We start from the raw sequence: 16423 nt of genomic DNA on the forward strand, positions 1-16423 counted from the left end.
TTCAGATGTATTAAGGTCTAAACTTAAACAACAATCTTTCCCTCCCTCCCTCCCTCCTCTAGGACCAGCTTCAGCACTACGACTTCAGCAAGTTTCCATCTCTGAAGATGAAGTTGATAGAGTCTGTGGACAAGATGTTGGCCCATAAGATTGCTGGCCTCATGGCCATGATCAGAGAAGAAGAGTCAAAGGCGCCTCCAGCCATGGTGTCTGGCGGGGCGTTTGAGGGTTCTCAGGACGGTCCGTTCGGTCAGGGTTACGGCGAGGGGATCAGTGACGGGAAAGACGCGGAGGACTGGATCGTGAACCGAGACAAACATCGCTACGATGAGATCTTCTACACACTGATGCCCGTCAACGGAAAGATCACCGGCGTTAACGCCAAGAAGGAGATGATGAACTCGCGCCTGCCCAACACGGTGCTGGGCAAGATCTGGAAGCTGGCAGACTGTGACCATGACGGCATGCTCGACGACGAGGAGTTTGCTCTCGCTCAGCACCTCATCAAAGTAAAACTGGAGGGCTATGAGATTCCCAGCGAGCTGCCCATGCACCTGATACCCCCTTCGCACCGCAAGAACCCCACTGCCGACATCCTTTACAACCATGACGAGGACTAGGCAAGACACCTAGCCTGTTGGAGGCCCCAGCTAACTGATGCTAACGTGCTTGTTAGCATGCCTAGCCAGCCAGCAAAGAAAATGCCTCATCCATAAGTATAAAATGCTGACACAACAAGAATCTCATGATTATTGTTTTCTACAACCATGACAAAGACTACCAGACAGCTAACTCATTTGCCTGTTAGCATGCCTAGCTAGCCAGCAAATCAATTAATTAAACCAAAGAAACAAAGTCCAACCAAAACAACAGCAGCCACAAAGTGTATCTAGCTATAGTTTTTTTTCCTACTTGTTTTGTTCTTTTATTATCATGTAGCAAGAACCCCACCACTAATATAGTAGTCTACTACCCAGCAAGTAATTCTATCTTATTCACATGCATTAATTCGACAGCAAACTCATCACTTAAAACAAACTTATCTAGCCAGCTAGATAGATGATTACCTAGCCAGCAAACATAACTCATCAACAAAAGGTTGTTGTGGGACATTTCCCAGAATACCACCATTAACAATTCACCAAGTCACATTTAACCAGTTAGCTAAAGTCATGAATAGCTAAGTTGACCAATCACAAAAAAATCCAATCGTCACAATATTTTACTACCTACTGGTCAGAAATCTTTATTAGTTGAGCCACAAAGCAACACAAAACTATTGTAATGAGGTTGTCTGTTTGTTTCGATGTGTATATGTACTATGTATGTCACTCTGCAAATTTGTCAACCTGAGGGTGCTGAAATGGCTCAGTTATGCACACCTCTAGGTTGCCTTGTGTGTAGAGGAGAAATTAGAGAAATTTCACTCTACGTATATTAGTTTAAAATATTTCAAAACATGAAAAACATTGAATATGGGAATGAATCTATTAACCAATTCCTTATCAATGTGAAATAAATGTGTATATTTTAATTATTTCATTTTTTGTTTTACTGATGTATTTCGATGCATTGTGTTTGTTATTTTGATAGATCTCGGAAATATGACCGAAACTGGATGTTTTCTGACTTCTGAAGCTGAATATTGCCTTAATATTTGTATTTGTCTCAATGTCAGGATACCAGGGCAGATATTTGTTGTGATGTAGGAGGGCCATCTTTTCTTAACAACAATAACAATAATCAACCATTTATTGACATCACACCATCTGTACCTGTGCTTACAGGGCACGTTGAATCATCCCTATTCGGCACCAGTGAGCCTATTTGGATTATCTCTAAATCCAGTTGCCTGTGCCCATCCTTGCTGAGGACAATCTGGTTTTTAATATTGTCTGTGTGCCCTTGGCACACACTTGCCGGCAAGTTGGCGCATGTCCTTCAGTCAAATCCCTCCATTGCCTTCCTCCTCTGTCTTTCTGTGAAGGACAGGAAATTGTATAAGTCTTGTGTGACGGCATGTGGTTGATGCCATGTGGTTAGTGCACATACCACATAGACAGAGCAAGTTGTGACATTATGGTTGATTTGTGACCTGTGTCTCTCTCTCACACACACACACACACACACACACACACACACACACACACACACACACACCCTACTCTCTCTTCCCTGTCTCTCCACCTTGTAATATCTATCCATTATAAACAGACTTACACTAAAACAATGACTGGTTTTTATACCATGATAATGTTCTCCGGTCATCTGAACCCCCCCCCCTCCCCCCTCACCTTCGGAGTCATGAACCAGGAAGAAGGGTTCATGGACTTAATTCAGTCAGGTCAAAGGTCATTCCCTGTCCTGTTAGCATAGCAGACGAACAGGAGGAGATGACAATGGTAATGATAGTGCCCCCCCTGTCCCAGGCTGTTATAATGACCCCTTAGGGAGAAACTTTCTGAAATGATGTCCTAGTCAACATATTTGCTTTGTTTTTTTTGTGTGCTGCAGTTTCCACTTGGCGTGGTGACCTCAGACCTTACCTGATGCCATAGCATCCTCCCTGTATACACAGTAAAATCATGTGCTCATATATACATTTGTACCTCTTAAGAGTGTACACATTTAAAAATACACTTATGATGCTGTATAAAGCCAAAAATATGTAACTACCAGAGTAGGAAAACTGAGAAAAAAATAATATTTAAATGTGTATCTTCTGCTGTCCTGACCATTACAGTTTTCTGTACCAACAATATATTATTGTTGGTACATACGTAGACAGTGTATCATCATAGCATTTCTAAGTTTCATTTCTGTTTATATGAAATCCAAACCCTGGTCATGACATGTACCCTTTAAATAGGAACTACACTCTGGCAGTAAACTGGGTTAGTTTGCACTAGTTTGCAATGCTGGCTACACCCCAATTGTGAGGTAATAGTACCTGTTTAACCACTGACACCAGAGGTAAAACAGTAGGCTTCTATTACATCACAAGTAGGGTGAGGCACCTGTGGGACATCCTACCTAAGTCATTTACTTTTTTAAACACACAAAGTGTAGTTAAAGCAGTTTGTCTTTGTGGGGCAGCATAGTCCTCTGTCACTCCTGCAAACCCAAGCCAACGAACGGCAGTTTATTTAAGTACAGACTTATCAACCTTGTTTTCTTTACAATTCGTGTAGCAACAGTGCAAATCTACAAAACACAAATTCATAGCAGCTGTATTTCAAATCATCATAGAAACATCACAACTGTGGTCATTTCAACATGTTTGATTCAGAGTTTTAGTTTTAAATGACAGGCTTCCTGGTGGTCTTATGATGGGATTGTTACTTTCCTTGAGGATCCTGCAGTTGGTCACAGACAGTTTAAATTCAGTGCCTTTTGTCTGGAAGAGAGTGATATCTGTGATCAATCCAGAGCTATCAATAGTTTGCTCAGGCTGTATTTGTATTTTTTACAGAAGTTATAATTGTGGGCCTTTATTATGTAACAGTGGTCTCTATAACTTAACTAAAGTCGTACCAAGTGTATCCTTTTGGGAATGGATGGTCACACTTTCCATTGCTGTTACGAATGAAAAGCTTCTGCTAAAATTTCAAGTATAGTTGTAGTTGTGATGCCCAGTGGCCTTAAATGAAAGTTGCCGTGTTTAAGTCTTTAAGGAGTGTTTCTAGTTAATGGAAGGGATGCATTTCTTCAGTCTATAGACTATACCCTTATTTTCTCCCTTAATCCTTGAAAACACTAGAATAATTGTTATACTGTGAAAAGCCTTGACATTACATTTAACGACTGATTTTCACAGATTAGTCAGTGACAAGAACACTCCGTCATGGAGGTGCACACACTTGCCGACGAGCAAGGATTGGGCATCACAAACTACAAGATCACATTCAGATTTGGCCATATTCTAGTTGTAAAAATCAATTATGTTTGATGTAATCATGACTGCTCTGACTTGTCAGAGGCTTGATCGGAAGACAAGATTTGAATCCTAAACCCCACACACATACATGTGCCTGTCCATGGTGACCTGCCCTAATTTGTACAGACCAAGGCAGATCTTGAATATCAGTCATCATGGCCAAACGGGGGTTATTATCGGTGTTAAGCTTGAATTTGTGTGTTCTTGGCATTATTGAATGGGGACATTTCCCAAGCCTGCTTTACCATGTTATCCTGTATACAAAGCCTGGGCAGAACAGTCAGCTTTATTCAGATCAGTTTTCACCAATGTTCTTTATGTAAAGATGCTTTATCTACGTCAGGTCGGTTACTGACGCTGTACAGCAGGATGTTCTTTTTGTTTTGTTTTTGCAAACAGCTTAAATGAGGCAACTATTTGAATGTAAAAAAATAAAATTTCTATGAATATATTTAGATTTTGATCTATTTTGTATTGTCATTTGAACGTATTAGTGATACTCTGGTATCTTTATGCTGATGATGCAACTATTACTCCCTCGTGCTTTCACCTTCATCACATTCAATATTGATGATCACTAATCAGGAGTCCTTTGTCCACAGCTTAATGCTGTGCAGGCTATTGGTGATTCAGCAGTGAGTTTAACAACTTAACAGAATTTCATGCATTTATTTAATCTGACTTGTTTTGATGAACAATATAAACTTGAGTTTGTAGGCCAGTGTTGATTCACCAGTGTGTTAAATAACTTTACATTATCATTCAACTTTTTATACTGATGCTACAGTACAGTACACTTATCTACCTGTGCTCAAGTAACATTTAAATGTATGCAGTCTCATATCCTTTCATTTAAGACACACCTTAGATAAATGTTACTATCCTCCCTTTTAAGATAAGCACTTAATAATTGTTAGAGGTTCAGTGGCAAGGTTGCTTCCCTAAAAAAAAAAGAAGGTAAATAGATGATACAGATATTGTCAACCTTGATTTATTTGTGCTCATATCCTTCCCTTTAACTCAAAGGCTGTTGCTGTTAGGACTGCAGTTGGGCGCTGTAATTTATTTCAGCCTCTATCCCCCCTTTAAAACAAAGTAGACACAGTTAGCGGACCTCGAGAAGACAACTCAAATTTATTTTGATTCACATCCTTCCCTTTAAGACAAACAGCAGACAGTTATTGTTGCGTAATTTCCTTTCTTCCCCTGTGGGAGGAGTGTGTATGTGTGTGTGTGTGTGTGTGTGTGTGTGTGTGATCCAGGGTGGAGTGTCATGATGCAGTGGAGGATGGAGTGTGGGTTCAAAAGTTCTTCCACTATGTTACTCTACTCTCTGTCTCTGTCTGTCTGTGTCTGTCTGTCTGTCTGTCTGTCTGGCTCTCTCTTTCTCTCTCTCTGCCTTTCTCCACATTCCCCCTTATTTGTTCCATTGTAAACAGAGGTTAAGCATCTGGGACGTTGTACATTGCACTTTTGTGAATAACAGCCGAATATTATACCGTTTCATATGTCTGAATCAGCAGGAATGTATATATTAGAATTAAATTATATCCAAACCCATTCTGAGTCTTTGCAGATGTGTTTTTGAAGGTTATTTGTAGGTATTTTTTGGAGTGATTTGAAGAGGTTTGAGTGTCTGCTGCTGGCACAGTATATGTGGCCCGGTTTCCCCTCTCTGAGCAGTTCTCTCTACTACTTCAAAGTGACTTCTGAGGAAATGTAAGCAAGGAAGCATTTTTCACAGAGGAATAAGGAATGTTTAAATTAATATCAACACTTTATTGCCTGCCTGCCGACATTTGACTGATTAAGACCATCCAGACCCAGTATATTGTTCCCTTAGGTGACCCGAGATCCACCACAGTCTTCATTCTAGTTTCCCTTTCACTATATGCCTTTTACCATGTACCTTAGAAGTCTTACTTCTCGCCATTACCGAATTGTTCCTATCTTTAACTAATTTGAAATGCCTAAATAGGTATAGCGTATACTGTAGTAGATCTCAGCCAGACTTTACTAAATGCTACTGTCACTCATGTTGAAAAGGTGTGGTAAAACTGAGACATAGGCATGGGCAATTAACCCTTATAAAAGATTATGGGTCTATAATTGTTAGAACTACTCCACAATCTAAATTAGGCTTCCTCAGTAAAGATTTCACATCAGCAGTTTTTAAGGCATCCAGAACAACCCGCGTGTCAAGGGATTACAATGTTTATAATGCATTTGAAATATTGACCCTCTTAATGAGTGAGGAACCAGGTCAAGACAACAAGTGGAAGATTTGGTCAGCTACATACCTGCAAAGTTCTGAGTGCTAGTGTGTAGAGATGATGTTTGTGCATTTTCGAAAGAATGTACAAGCTCAGCACTCACTCACTCACTTTCTGCTGCAGTATCTTCCACTTTTGGACCACGCATTCTTATATAGTGTGCGTATAACATGTAATAATACAAGTACATTTACTAAAGTACTGTACTTAAGTACAATTTTGAGGTATTTTTTTTACTTTACTGGAGTATTTCCAATTTTCAGTACTTTCACTTTTACTCCACTACATCTCAGAGGCAAATATTGTACTTTTACTCCACTACAATTATTTGTAAACTTTAGTTACTAGTTACTTTGCAGATATAAATTATTACATTATAAAACATACATTAACCACTTCAGCCCTATTTTATACCTAGGCTATTTTCAAACATTTCAGTACTTTTACTTTTGGTACTTTAAGTACATTTTGATACCAATACTTTTGTACTTTTACTCAAGTACATTTTTAATTCCGGACTTTTACTTGTAACAGAGTACTTCTACATTGCAGTAGTGATACTTTTACTTAAGTAAAACATTTGAGTACATTTTCCACCACTTTTTCTACCATCCCTCTTCCTACTGTCCCATCACCCTGTCAGTTAATAAAGTCCTTTGCCTTTTACTTACAGTAATATCTCTCCGTCTCCACTCCCTGCATGCTAGATTGCTGACTTTATATCCTGGCTACGTTGTAGAATAATTGCTGTCTTTGCACTGTAATTGCTCAACCATGCAAGCTTGTGGTGTTATAATTCATCGTACGACGGTGTCGCTTGGCAAATATAGCCGTTCTACAAGCTCACAAATAAGTCGTTGACTGTGTTTTTATCCATGAGAAGCATGTTTTTCTTTTAATCATAACGTCTAATAAATAAAATAAATCAATCTCACAATGTGTTACCATTACCTGTTGTTTGACAAATTATCATGTCTCTCAAAGCCTGCTGTTAATTGTGAATTATTATTTAATGTGTGTACAGTACATGGACAGCATGTATGTTGTCAATAGCTCTATATCAGGGGTTCCCAGCCTTTTCTGGATCAGTGCCCACTTGAAAATGTTGACCACAGACTGCTGTGTTAAGTGGTCAGATGGGTGGGCCGCAGGCATTTTCATAGCATGTTTATTTTTATGATCAATCAATCGATTGTGTTGCAATCTTACTTTATATTCATCACAACGAAAACACATGTTTCAAGGTTTTAAAGTAAATACAAATGAAATTACATTATATTTTTTTATACTAATGTTATATTATCATTCAAATCTTAGTGTTTTGCCAATTATTTGGGAACCCACTTGCAATATCCTCATGGCCCACCAGCGTGCCCCGGTCCACAGGTTGAGAATCGCTGGCATACAGTGTCAACCAGCATTATAATAGCGGTAATAACTGCAGATATGTTGACCTTTAAACCCTGTGTCAGTCAGGTGGTAAGGCCTGCTCATGCAGTTAAGCCAATGGCTTCAAAGTTCACAACACACACACACACGCACACACAGACACACACACACGTATGCACGCACACACACACACACACACACGAACGCACGCACGCACGCACGCACACACACACACACACACACACACACACACACACACACACACACACACACACACACACACACACACACACACACACACACACACACACACACACACAAACGTGCACACACTCATACAGATGCACAAGCATACACTGCACAAATACATATTAAACGCATAGACACCAACACTCTCACGCACACCCACGCACGCGTGCGTGCACACACACACACACACACACACACACACACACACAGTTAGGACATTTGGACTCGACAGAACTGTAAATCTCACACAAATTGTTTTACAGCGGACGGAGGTGGTGTATGAGTGTGGGTGTGAGTGTGAGTGTGTGTGTGAGAACCTCGTCAGTGCTGTCAGTCTGTCTGAGTTTGTGGATCAGAATAGAAGAACGGGACCCTGGGCTTTAACAGGAAGGTACGTTGAATAACCCTGTTTCCTCTGTATGTGTGAGTGGGTGTGCACGCACGCGTACGTATACGCACACACACAGAACACTCCTTCCCTAAAGACCCTCTCTTCTACATGTGTTTGTATAGGAGACTGTCGTCTTTGTGTGAGTGTTTCCTTGAGTGCTTATTTTGTTTCTGTTTGTTCCTGTGTGTGTGTGTGTGTGTGTGTGCGTGTGCGTGTGCGTGTGCGCGCAAGTGTGTGTGTGTGTGTGTGTGTGTGTCTGTGTGTGTGTGTGTGAGTAATAGACAGTAATAGATTTGGATCTATATACAACCCTAGGTGTATATTCCTGTTCTTAGAAGCACTACTTCTGTTTATAAATCTTTTCCTCATCTGTAATTTATTTCTTGTCTCCTGGGATTGTCTTTGTCCCTCCTGTTGGCCTGCACTAGCAGCAGTAGGCTATATCTGCAGTATGTCCTGTCAAAGTTATTTTAGAATGATTGCATGAAAGTATATTCAGAGTTCAGACCAAAGTATAATGTGTGTCTTCGCACGACAAACCTTAAAGCTTCACCTTTTCTCAACCTTGCATAAATACAGTCCTCACTAAATACCATTTCTGACTATTCTCACTATATCTCAGACGGTTGCGGATAGCTTGAAGATTTGCCAGCCATCATTGGCGAGGATTCCAAACATCATTATTTATTAATTTCTATCGCTACTGTACATCCGTGGCTATTTTTATGTTTATGTGCTGACGTAATAGTAAGATAAAGGCCGTAGTAAAATGATTAATAGATTAACAAGACTGCAACAAAACAATTAAGCAAGCATCAGGAAGGTTAGATGCACCAAACTGCTGCCATTAGGCGGTTAAAACTGCTTTTTTTGTAAAGATTGGATTTGAAAAATGTTTATGGAGCTAGCAAGCCTGAGCTCCAATGTCAGAGTCTAGGGGCTCTGATGGCGAAGGCCCGGCCACGTACCTAGACTTAGGAACAACTAGTAGATTACAATCAGAGGACCTCAGAACGGAACGGACACAGAACGAGTAGACACAAATGGACCATAGTATCATCTTATAGTGAGCATTAGTGAAGGCCGATATCATGGAGGTAGAAGAAAAAGAAGTATGTCTTAAAGAACATAAGTATCACCAACTGAAACTGTCACCTTGATAAAACGTTGAGATGTTGTGTGTCAAATAGCTAGCTTGTTTCTCATGTAGTCTATTGATGGAAAGCCTGTAAGACTGTCCAGTGCTGGCTTTTACTGTCAGTGGGTCATGAGTCACGAGTCATGACCCACGGTTGGGTCATGAAAACATTACACCTTGACTTCAGATGAGAAGCTGCTGTTTTCATAAGAGTTCACGGCAAGTAGGGAAACTCAGTGTGCTGAACAGGACATGTGGGGATGCAGCAGAAACAGGCCAAATGATCATTTTGGTTTCCAACCCACATATTGTACAATCCTGGGCCACTCCTCAGCAATGAAGGCTCATGTTGTATGTGTCGCATCAGATAGAAGAGTTGTAGTTATCTGTTGATTGTATGCTAACACATGAGATGAGATCTGAGGGTCCATATGTGTTGGCATCGCTCCAAGGACACGAAGATCAGCAACTTCTGCTGATAGAGTCATAAACACAGTCACAAGCAGACACAAGCAGAAGACACACGCGTGCACACACACACACACACACACACACACACACACACACACACACACACACACACACACACACACACACACACACACACACACACACACACACACACACACACACAATTTATATGTTTCTAACTTCTTATCTCTCTATCCCTCTATCAAACATTCTCCTACTGTATATCTCACACTTTCCCTCTCCTAATCTCTCTCTCACTCACTCTCTCTCTCTCTCGATAGGCTGCACACACACACACACACACACACACACACACACACACACACACACACACACACACACACACACACACACACACACACACACACACACACACACACACACACACACACACACACACACACACCCAGTGATTATGGCACTGACAATGGGTAATATAAAGTGCACAGAATTTTTACAGCTGTGTTCAGTAACTTGTGAAGGAAAACTGCCCAATCGGCAAAAAGACTTAAAAGGAAACCTGACAATCTATACCACCCCCCCCCCCCCCCACACACACACACAAACTAAATTGTTTGAAGGCACTGAAGCCTTCTGATTTTCAGATCTTGATTTTAAAGTCATTCCTTTGAGTCCAGTAACAACAATCGTTTATGTGTCTCTATTCATACAGGTACAAGCAGCGAAATGCAGGTGTGGGAAGGTCTGCAGTACTGTGCTAACAGCAACATAACAATAACAATAATAAAGTAATAATAAAATATGTAATAATCAGATAAAGATACAGGTAATAAAGATAAAGCCCCATTAGGGATTTCTATAGCAGCAATATAGGGAAGTTGGTGGAGTAGTTTAGTGTCCGGATTTATAGACTGTAGAGTTGAACACATAGTGGCTTGCTGTGGTTTCGCCCAGTATAATGTCTTTTGTCTTCTGTGAATATGGAGCTGACTCAACATTTCTGGTGAAACCAAACTTAGCCAGGCCAATTCTTGTGAAATCAAACAGGGGAATTATTTCATGTGAAAGAGGAACCATGGGCTACTATCGGTGTTCCCCCTGAGAACACCGAATCACAGCTGACAGAACATCCTGTCAGAACCTGTGACAACATCTTGTGAGGCACTGTTGGGTCCCAAACCAGTGCTTGATAAACAATGGTACAATCTGTCCATATGCAGTACATTGGAAGTCAAGTAGGCTATCAGTGTCACATTGATCCGCTGTCAGTATTTAATACTATGGAGATTATTTCAAAGGAGTAGTCCACCCAAAAAAGGACTTGTTTTCTATCAATTACACACTCCATGAAGCCTTGAATTCATGGAGACTTTAATTTTTGTCGCATTCCGAAGCGGCAAAGCCAATAATTTTATTACCGGCGGGGTCTCCAACAGGACACTCAAAGAGTGAGTTTCCTGCTGACTGATAACCAGTCATCAAATTATTGGCTCAGGAATGTGACAAAAACAAAAAAAGAATTCAAGGCTTCATGGGGTGTGTAACTGACAGAAAATAAGTGATTTTTTGGGTGAGCTACTCCTTTAAGCTCCGTAGCATCTACTAACTCCCCCTCTGATAACCTTCCTTTGTCTCCCCCTCACTGTCTCTCCATCTCTCTCTCTCTCTCTCTCTCTCTCTCTCTCTCTCTCTCTCTCCTTCTCTTTTTCCAGCTGAGCAGCCCAGCCAGCCAATCGGGATGGAGGGAGATGAGGATGGGGCGGGGCGAGTGCGGGAGCTGCAGGAGCAGCGAATGGCAATACAGAAGAAAACTTTCACCAAATGGATGAACAGTGTCTTCTCCAGGAATGGGGTGAGGAGGAGAGGAGAGGAGATAGAAGAAAGGGGGAAGAAAAGGAGTTGAGAAATATATTAGTAGAAGTTCAGTCAGTCAACTCTTGGATTGAAAATACATATTTAATGAGCATAAATATGGTCATTACTATCTATAAGCATATGTTGGTGTCAAGGCTCTGCATCAGTTCATTCATTCCCTGTATAAGTATGAAAATGAAAAGATATTACAGGGAATTAAATAGCAAGACCCCCCCCCCTTAAGAAATCAAATAGAAACCCACAGGTGGATGCTGGGGTGGCGGTGGGAATGCAAAAAAAAACTTCATAGAGCAAAGCAGCAGCACAGCAGAGCAGCAGCAAACAGAGTGAGCAGCGAGGTTTAAATAGCCCACCCCAATCAGTTGAAGTGTGCATGTGACTTATCACGCATTGCGACGCGTTGTGAGCTTGTAGACCTGCTATTTTCAAACATTGGCATTTGATGCCAATACTTTTGTACTTTTAATCAAGTAAATTTTGGATTCTGGACTTTTACTTGTAACAGAATATTTCTATATTGCAGTATTGTTACTTTTACTTAAGTAAAACATGTGAGTACTTGCCATAGTACAGACAGTCCCTTCCTGGACATCATAGATGTGATGTTATGGAAACAGGTGCTCTCTATTGCTGTACAGGTATACAACTAACTGTGTGTACAGGTAAAGATGTTCCATGGAGGCTATCAGCAGGTGTCTGTTTACAAAATAAGGCCCCAGGCTGAGTTTTATGTGTGTCTGCAATGTCTGCAATGAAGTGGGACAAGCCAACCGTCCATATTTCGGACGGGTGTAAGCGTCCGAAATATGGGATATACTGCACACTGACAACTCACTCATCCCTTAGGCTGAAGCCGTGCAAGTTGATAATCTGTATAAAAAAATGTGGGAACCACTGCATTAAACAGTGTAAGTATTATGTGTGGGGCGTGCCTCCTGGTAGAGATTTGTGCTCCACTAAGCACTCCTTACTAGTTTGTCTATGCAACAGAATGCTAAAAATGAAGCATCGTGTTAGTTCATGCAGGGCACGGGAGTCATACACCACTCAGCTGTAATCAGCTGTCTGTCTGCTGATTTGTTTTTCAATCAGCCACACTTTTCTACACACCAATCACAGCTCATTCCCTCAACAACGCGGTCCGTTTAAATATGGCTCCCTCCTACACTGGATATCTGTTTTTCAATTGCTGCCACACGCTACCTCTGGCAAAGCTTATTGCCTCCACCACCCCAGGCTCCACTGTCTGAGAGTGTTCCTGACTGAACTATCTCGCAAAAAGTATTATGAGAAAACCCAAAAGTACTGTGAGGGATCACAAAACCTTTGCGAGGTCAGGTATCCCCCTGTGAAGGGATGTAAACCTGTATTTGTTTACTTCCCAAGACACTTCAGGGGCTCCGAAGCAATTTTGAAATGTTTTTGTGATTTGCAACAAAGTGTACAGAATACAGATTGTTGTGTGTCAGTTTTTGGCTGAGCGCTGAGGCCTGCTGGTTCAAATCAGCTGTGTTTTCCATTCCCACAATCCCTCGGAGCATTCCGTATGATGCAGCAGATTCTCAGCTGCGAAAGGAATGTGTGTGTGTGTGTGTGTGTGTGTGTGTGTGTGTGTGTGTGTGTGTGTGTGTGTGTGTGTGTGTGTGTGTGTGTGTGTGTGTGTGTGTGTGTGTGTGTGTGTGTGTGTGTGTGTGTGTGTGTGTGTGTGTGCGTGCGTGCGTGCGTGCGTGCGTGCGTGCGTTTGTGCGCGCGCACTGCATATGATGTTGTTTATGGATAAAAAGACGCAGAGTGAAATTGAGAGAGAGAGAGAGGGGGGGGGGCGGTGTGGTGAGCAAAGGATGCAGTGCATGATGTGGAAGTGAAGACACCCTCGCCTCCAGGACCACCTGCTGCCATTACATCAGGAGTGTGTGTGTGTGTGTGTGTGTGTGTGTGTGTGTGTGTGTGTGTGTGTGTGTGTGTGTGTGTGTGTGTGTGTGTGTGTGTGTGTGTGTGTGTGTGTGTGTGTGTGTGTGTGTGTGTGTGTGTGTGTGTGTGTGTGTGTGTGTGTGTGTGTGTGTGTGTGTGTGTGTGTGTGTGTGTGCGCGCGCGTGTGCGCGTGCGTGCGTGTGTGTGTGCTAGTGCTCTCATCAGTACCACAGGAAGCAGACAGAATGTTTATAGAATTACCTTGGTTTCATTTCCTGTTGCCATGGGAGCTAACATTATTAGTCAGAGCTCATCACATCCAGCACACTAACAACAATAGAAGAGAATATGACTAACAGTGGTGAATTAAAACCGAAATATATAAATATTCTCAGGGTAAATTTAATTCTGAGTGTAAAAATGGGCCCTAAGTGGCCCTCTCCTGTCCTGTTCTCTCTGTTTCTTGTCCTATCCCAGCCACACCTGTCCTGTCCCTCCTGTCCTGTCCTGCCCTACCCCAAGTCCCAACCCATCCTGTCCTATTCTGTCCTGTCTCTGTACTGCCCTGTCTAGCGCCTGACTGATGCTAGATGCCAATCCCGATTTTGGAGAGTTCATCTAGATCACAGATTTCCGATGTTTTCACTGATATATTGTCAAACAGTAAAAAAAAACGACGTTCAAAACCTTTGAAAATGACGCAGGTTGAAAGTAATTTCAAATTTCAAAATAATGGGCAATATACCGTCTGTCCTGTCCTGTCTCTGTCCTCCTAACCCTCCCCATCATGTCCTGTCCTGTCTCTGTCCTACCCCATCAAATCCTGTCCTGCCATGTCCTGTCCTGTCTGTCTGTCTCTGTCTCTCTCCTACGTACCTCACCCAACCCTATCCCATCTCTGTCCTGTCTTCTACCTCTCCTTGTAGACTCTGGGTCCATAGGAGACTGATGTCCACAGGAGGGGCACCATATGGGCTTTTAACAGCTTCCTCCCATTCCTCAGTGGAAGCTGTCAGTCAGTTAGAGTGGGAACAATATACAGTATACTACTGTAGAACTACAGCACATAGAACAGTCTTCAAACATTCTTTTGTATTCCTTGCTTTACTGAGAATAACAGGAAAGCTGAGAGGGAGACAGTGTAGAAGAGGCAGACAGTAGGAAAGCTGAGCGGGAGACAGTGTGTAGGAGTCGGACATTGGTTGTCAGTGGGTCCTTGGGTCCTTCGGGGGGGGGGGGGGGGGTCCCCTGCAAACATAGTTAACATAGCATCACAATCTTTTTAACCACTTTATCCATTTATACGTTGGCTTTTCAAAAATTGCAGATCTACAAGCTTGTATATCTGCTATTTTTCTTCTCTTCTGGGGGTCCCTGGCACAAAACACTTTTCAGATTAGGGTCCGCGGCCAAATAGTAAGATATCAATTTGGGGGTACTTGACTTGAAAAAGTTTGAGAACCACTGTTGTAGGAGAGACAGGCAGTAGGGAGGCTGAGAGGAGACCGTGTAGGAGAGACAGGCAGTAGGGAGGCTGAGAGGAGACCGTGTAGGAGAGACAGGCAGTAGGGAGGCTGAGAGGAGACCGTGTAGGAGAGGATATACATACAGTATGTCTCTTGGGGAACTGATCCATGTCCAACTGGGGTAGATGTGACTCCCCAGAAAGGGAGTGGACCATCTTGCTAGATGGCATTTCTATCCCTCATAGCTCTGTGAGGAACAATGTGTCCTGACCCAGACCTCTGTATCATCAGGATATCCTCAGCAGGACCAGGGACCTCTGTCTATTAATGTACATTTCTCTGTGTTATGTAACAGACTGAAGCCAGCCGACGTTGAGGACTTTAACAGAAGGTTGTTTTCACATGCTGTATTAGCTCTGGGATTTACTGCTTCCATCACACCCAATCAGTCAGATTACATTTGGATTCCTTTTAATTTACTGTACATACTGACATTTCGTTGCTGTCGGGCAGAAACCTCTTATCTCCATATTCTAACTTTTTGTGTTTTTTCGTAAATGAATGCCCTACTTGATCATACCATAGCGTTGCACAAAAGTAGCAGATCTACAAGCTCGAAATGCGGCGCGAAGCGACTTTTGTCGATCTGCTACTTTTGCTATTTTTGAATTTTAATCCTGATAAGTAACAGTTTTGGACATATGAGGTTTCCACCTGACGATTTTACTATTTCTGCCCACATAGCCAGAACGACAGAATGTTTGGAGAGTAGTTGCCAATACATGAACATGAATAATCCAGCAGTCTACATACACACACTATGCACACATATTTTGTGTGTGTGTGTGTGTAGGAATCTGTATATCACACTCAAACTATGGCCGTTTCTAAACATCTAGAGACCCACTTTGAGTCCCGGAACACTGATTGAGAACCTGTATTGTGTTTTTCACAGCTTTAACCATGGCATCCCTAGTCTATGCATGTCATAACAGGCGAACATTCTACGAAAACATGGGCGAATATTCTGCGAAAATAGCCGATCTAATAGCTACTGTAGTCGCATTGTGAGCTTCCTGATTGGCTATTTTCAGTGAAGAGATTTGGTGTGTGGAGGGGAAAAAGGAGGGGGCCAAGTACAGAGCCCTGAGGGAGCCCGGTCAACGAAGTATATAGGGTCCAAGTGGTTAACGTCACTTTGTGTCGATGACATTAACACCATATGGACCTCACCACGCCCTCACATGGAATGTACACATGCACTTATGTGCACTTATGTTGCGTGTGTTCTGTATGATGATGATGTGTGTGTGTGTGTGTGTGTGTGTGTGTGTGTGTGTGTGTGTGTGTGTGTCCACTCCC

The 16423-nt window shown here is 42.1% G+C and overlaps 2 protein-coding genes across 2 annotated transcripts in view; both read left to right on the forward strand.

The window, feature by feature from the left end:
- The window catches only part of ehd4 (EH-domain containing 4), a 36929-nt gene extending 32543 nt beyond the window's left edge, over nucleotides 1-4386 (forward strand). Inside the window, exon 8 of the mRNA XM_080414723.1 lies at nucleotides 63-4386. Within this exon, the coding sequence (XP_080270849.1) occupies nucleotides 63-620 (558 nt within the window). The 3' untranslated portion in view covers nucleotides 621-4386. The remainder of the gene's footprint in view (nucleotides 1-62) is intronic.
- Nucleotides 4387-11547: 7161 nt separating this feature from the next.
- The window catches only part of sptbn5 (spectrin, beta, non-erythrocytic 5), a gene marked incomplete at its 5' end in the record, with an annotated part of 81477 nt that continues 76601 nt past the window's right edge, over nucleotides 11548-16423 (forward strand). Inside the window, one exon of the mRNA XM_080414292.1 lies at nucleotides 11548-11661. Within this exon, the coding sequence (XP_080270418.1) occupies nucleotides 11548-11661 (114 nt within the window). The remainder of the gene's footprint in view (nucleotides 11662-16423) is intronic.

This window comes from Gymnoscopelus braueri (assembly GCF_963280865.1).
Source record: "Gymnoscopelus braueri genome assembly, chromosome: 19".
NCBI classification, from domain to species: domain Eukaryota; kingdom Metazoa; phylum Chordata; class Actinopteri; order Myctophiformes; family Myctophidae; genus Gymnoscopelus; species Gymnoscopelus braueri.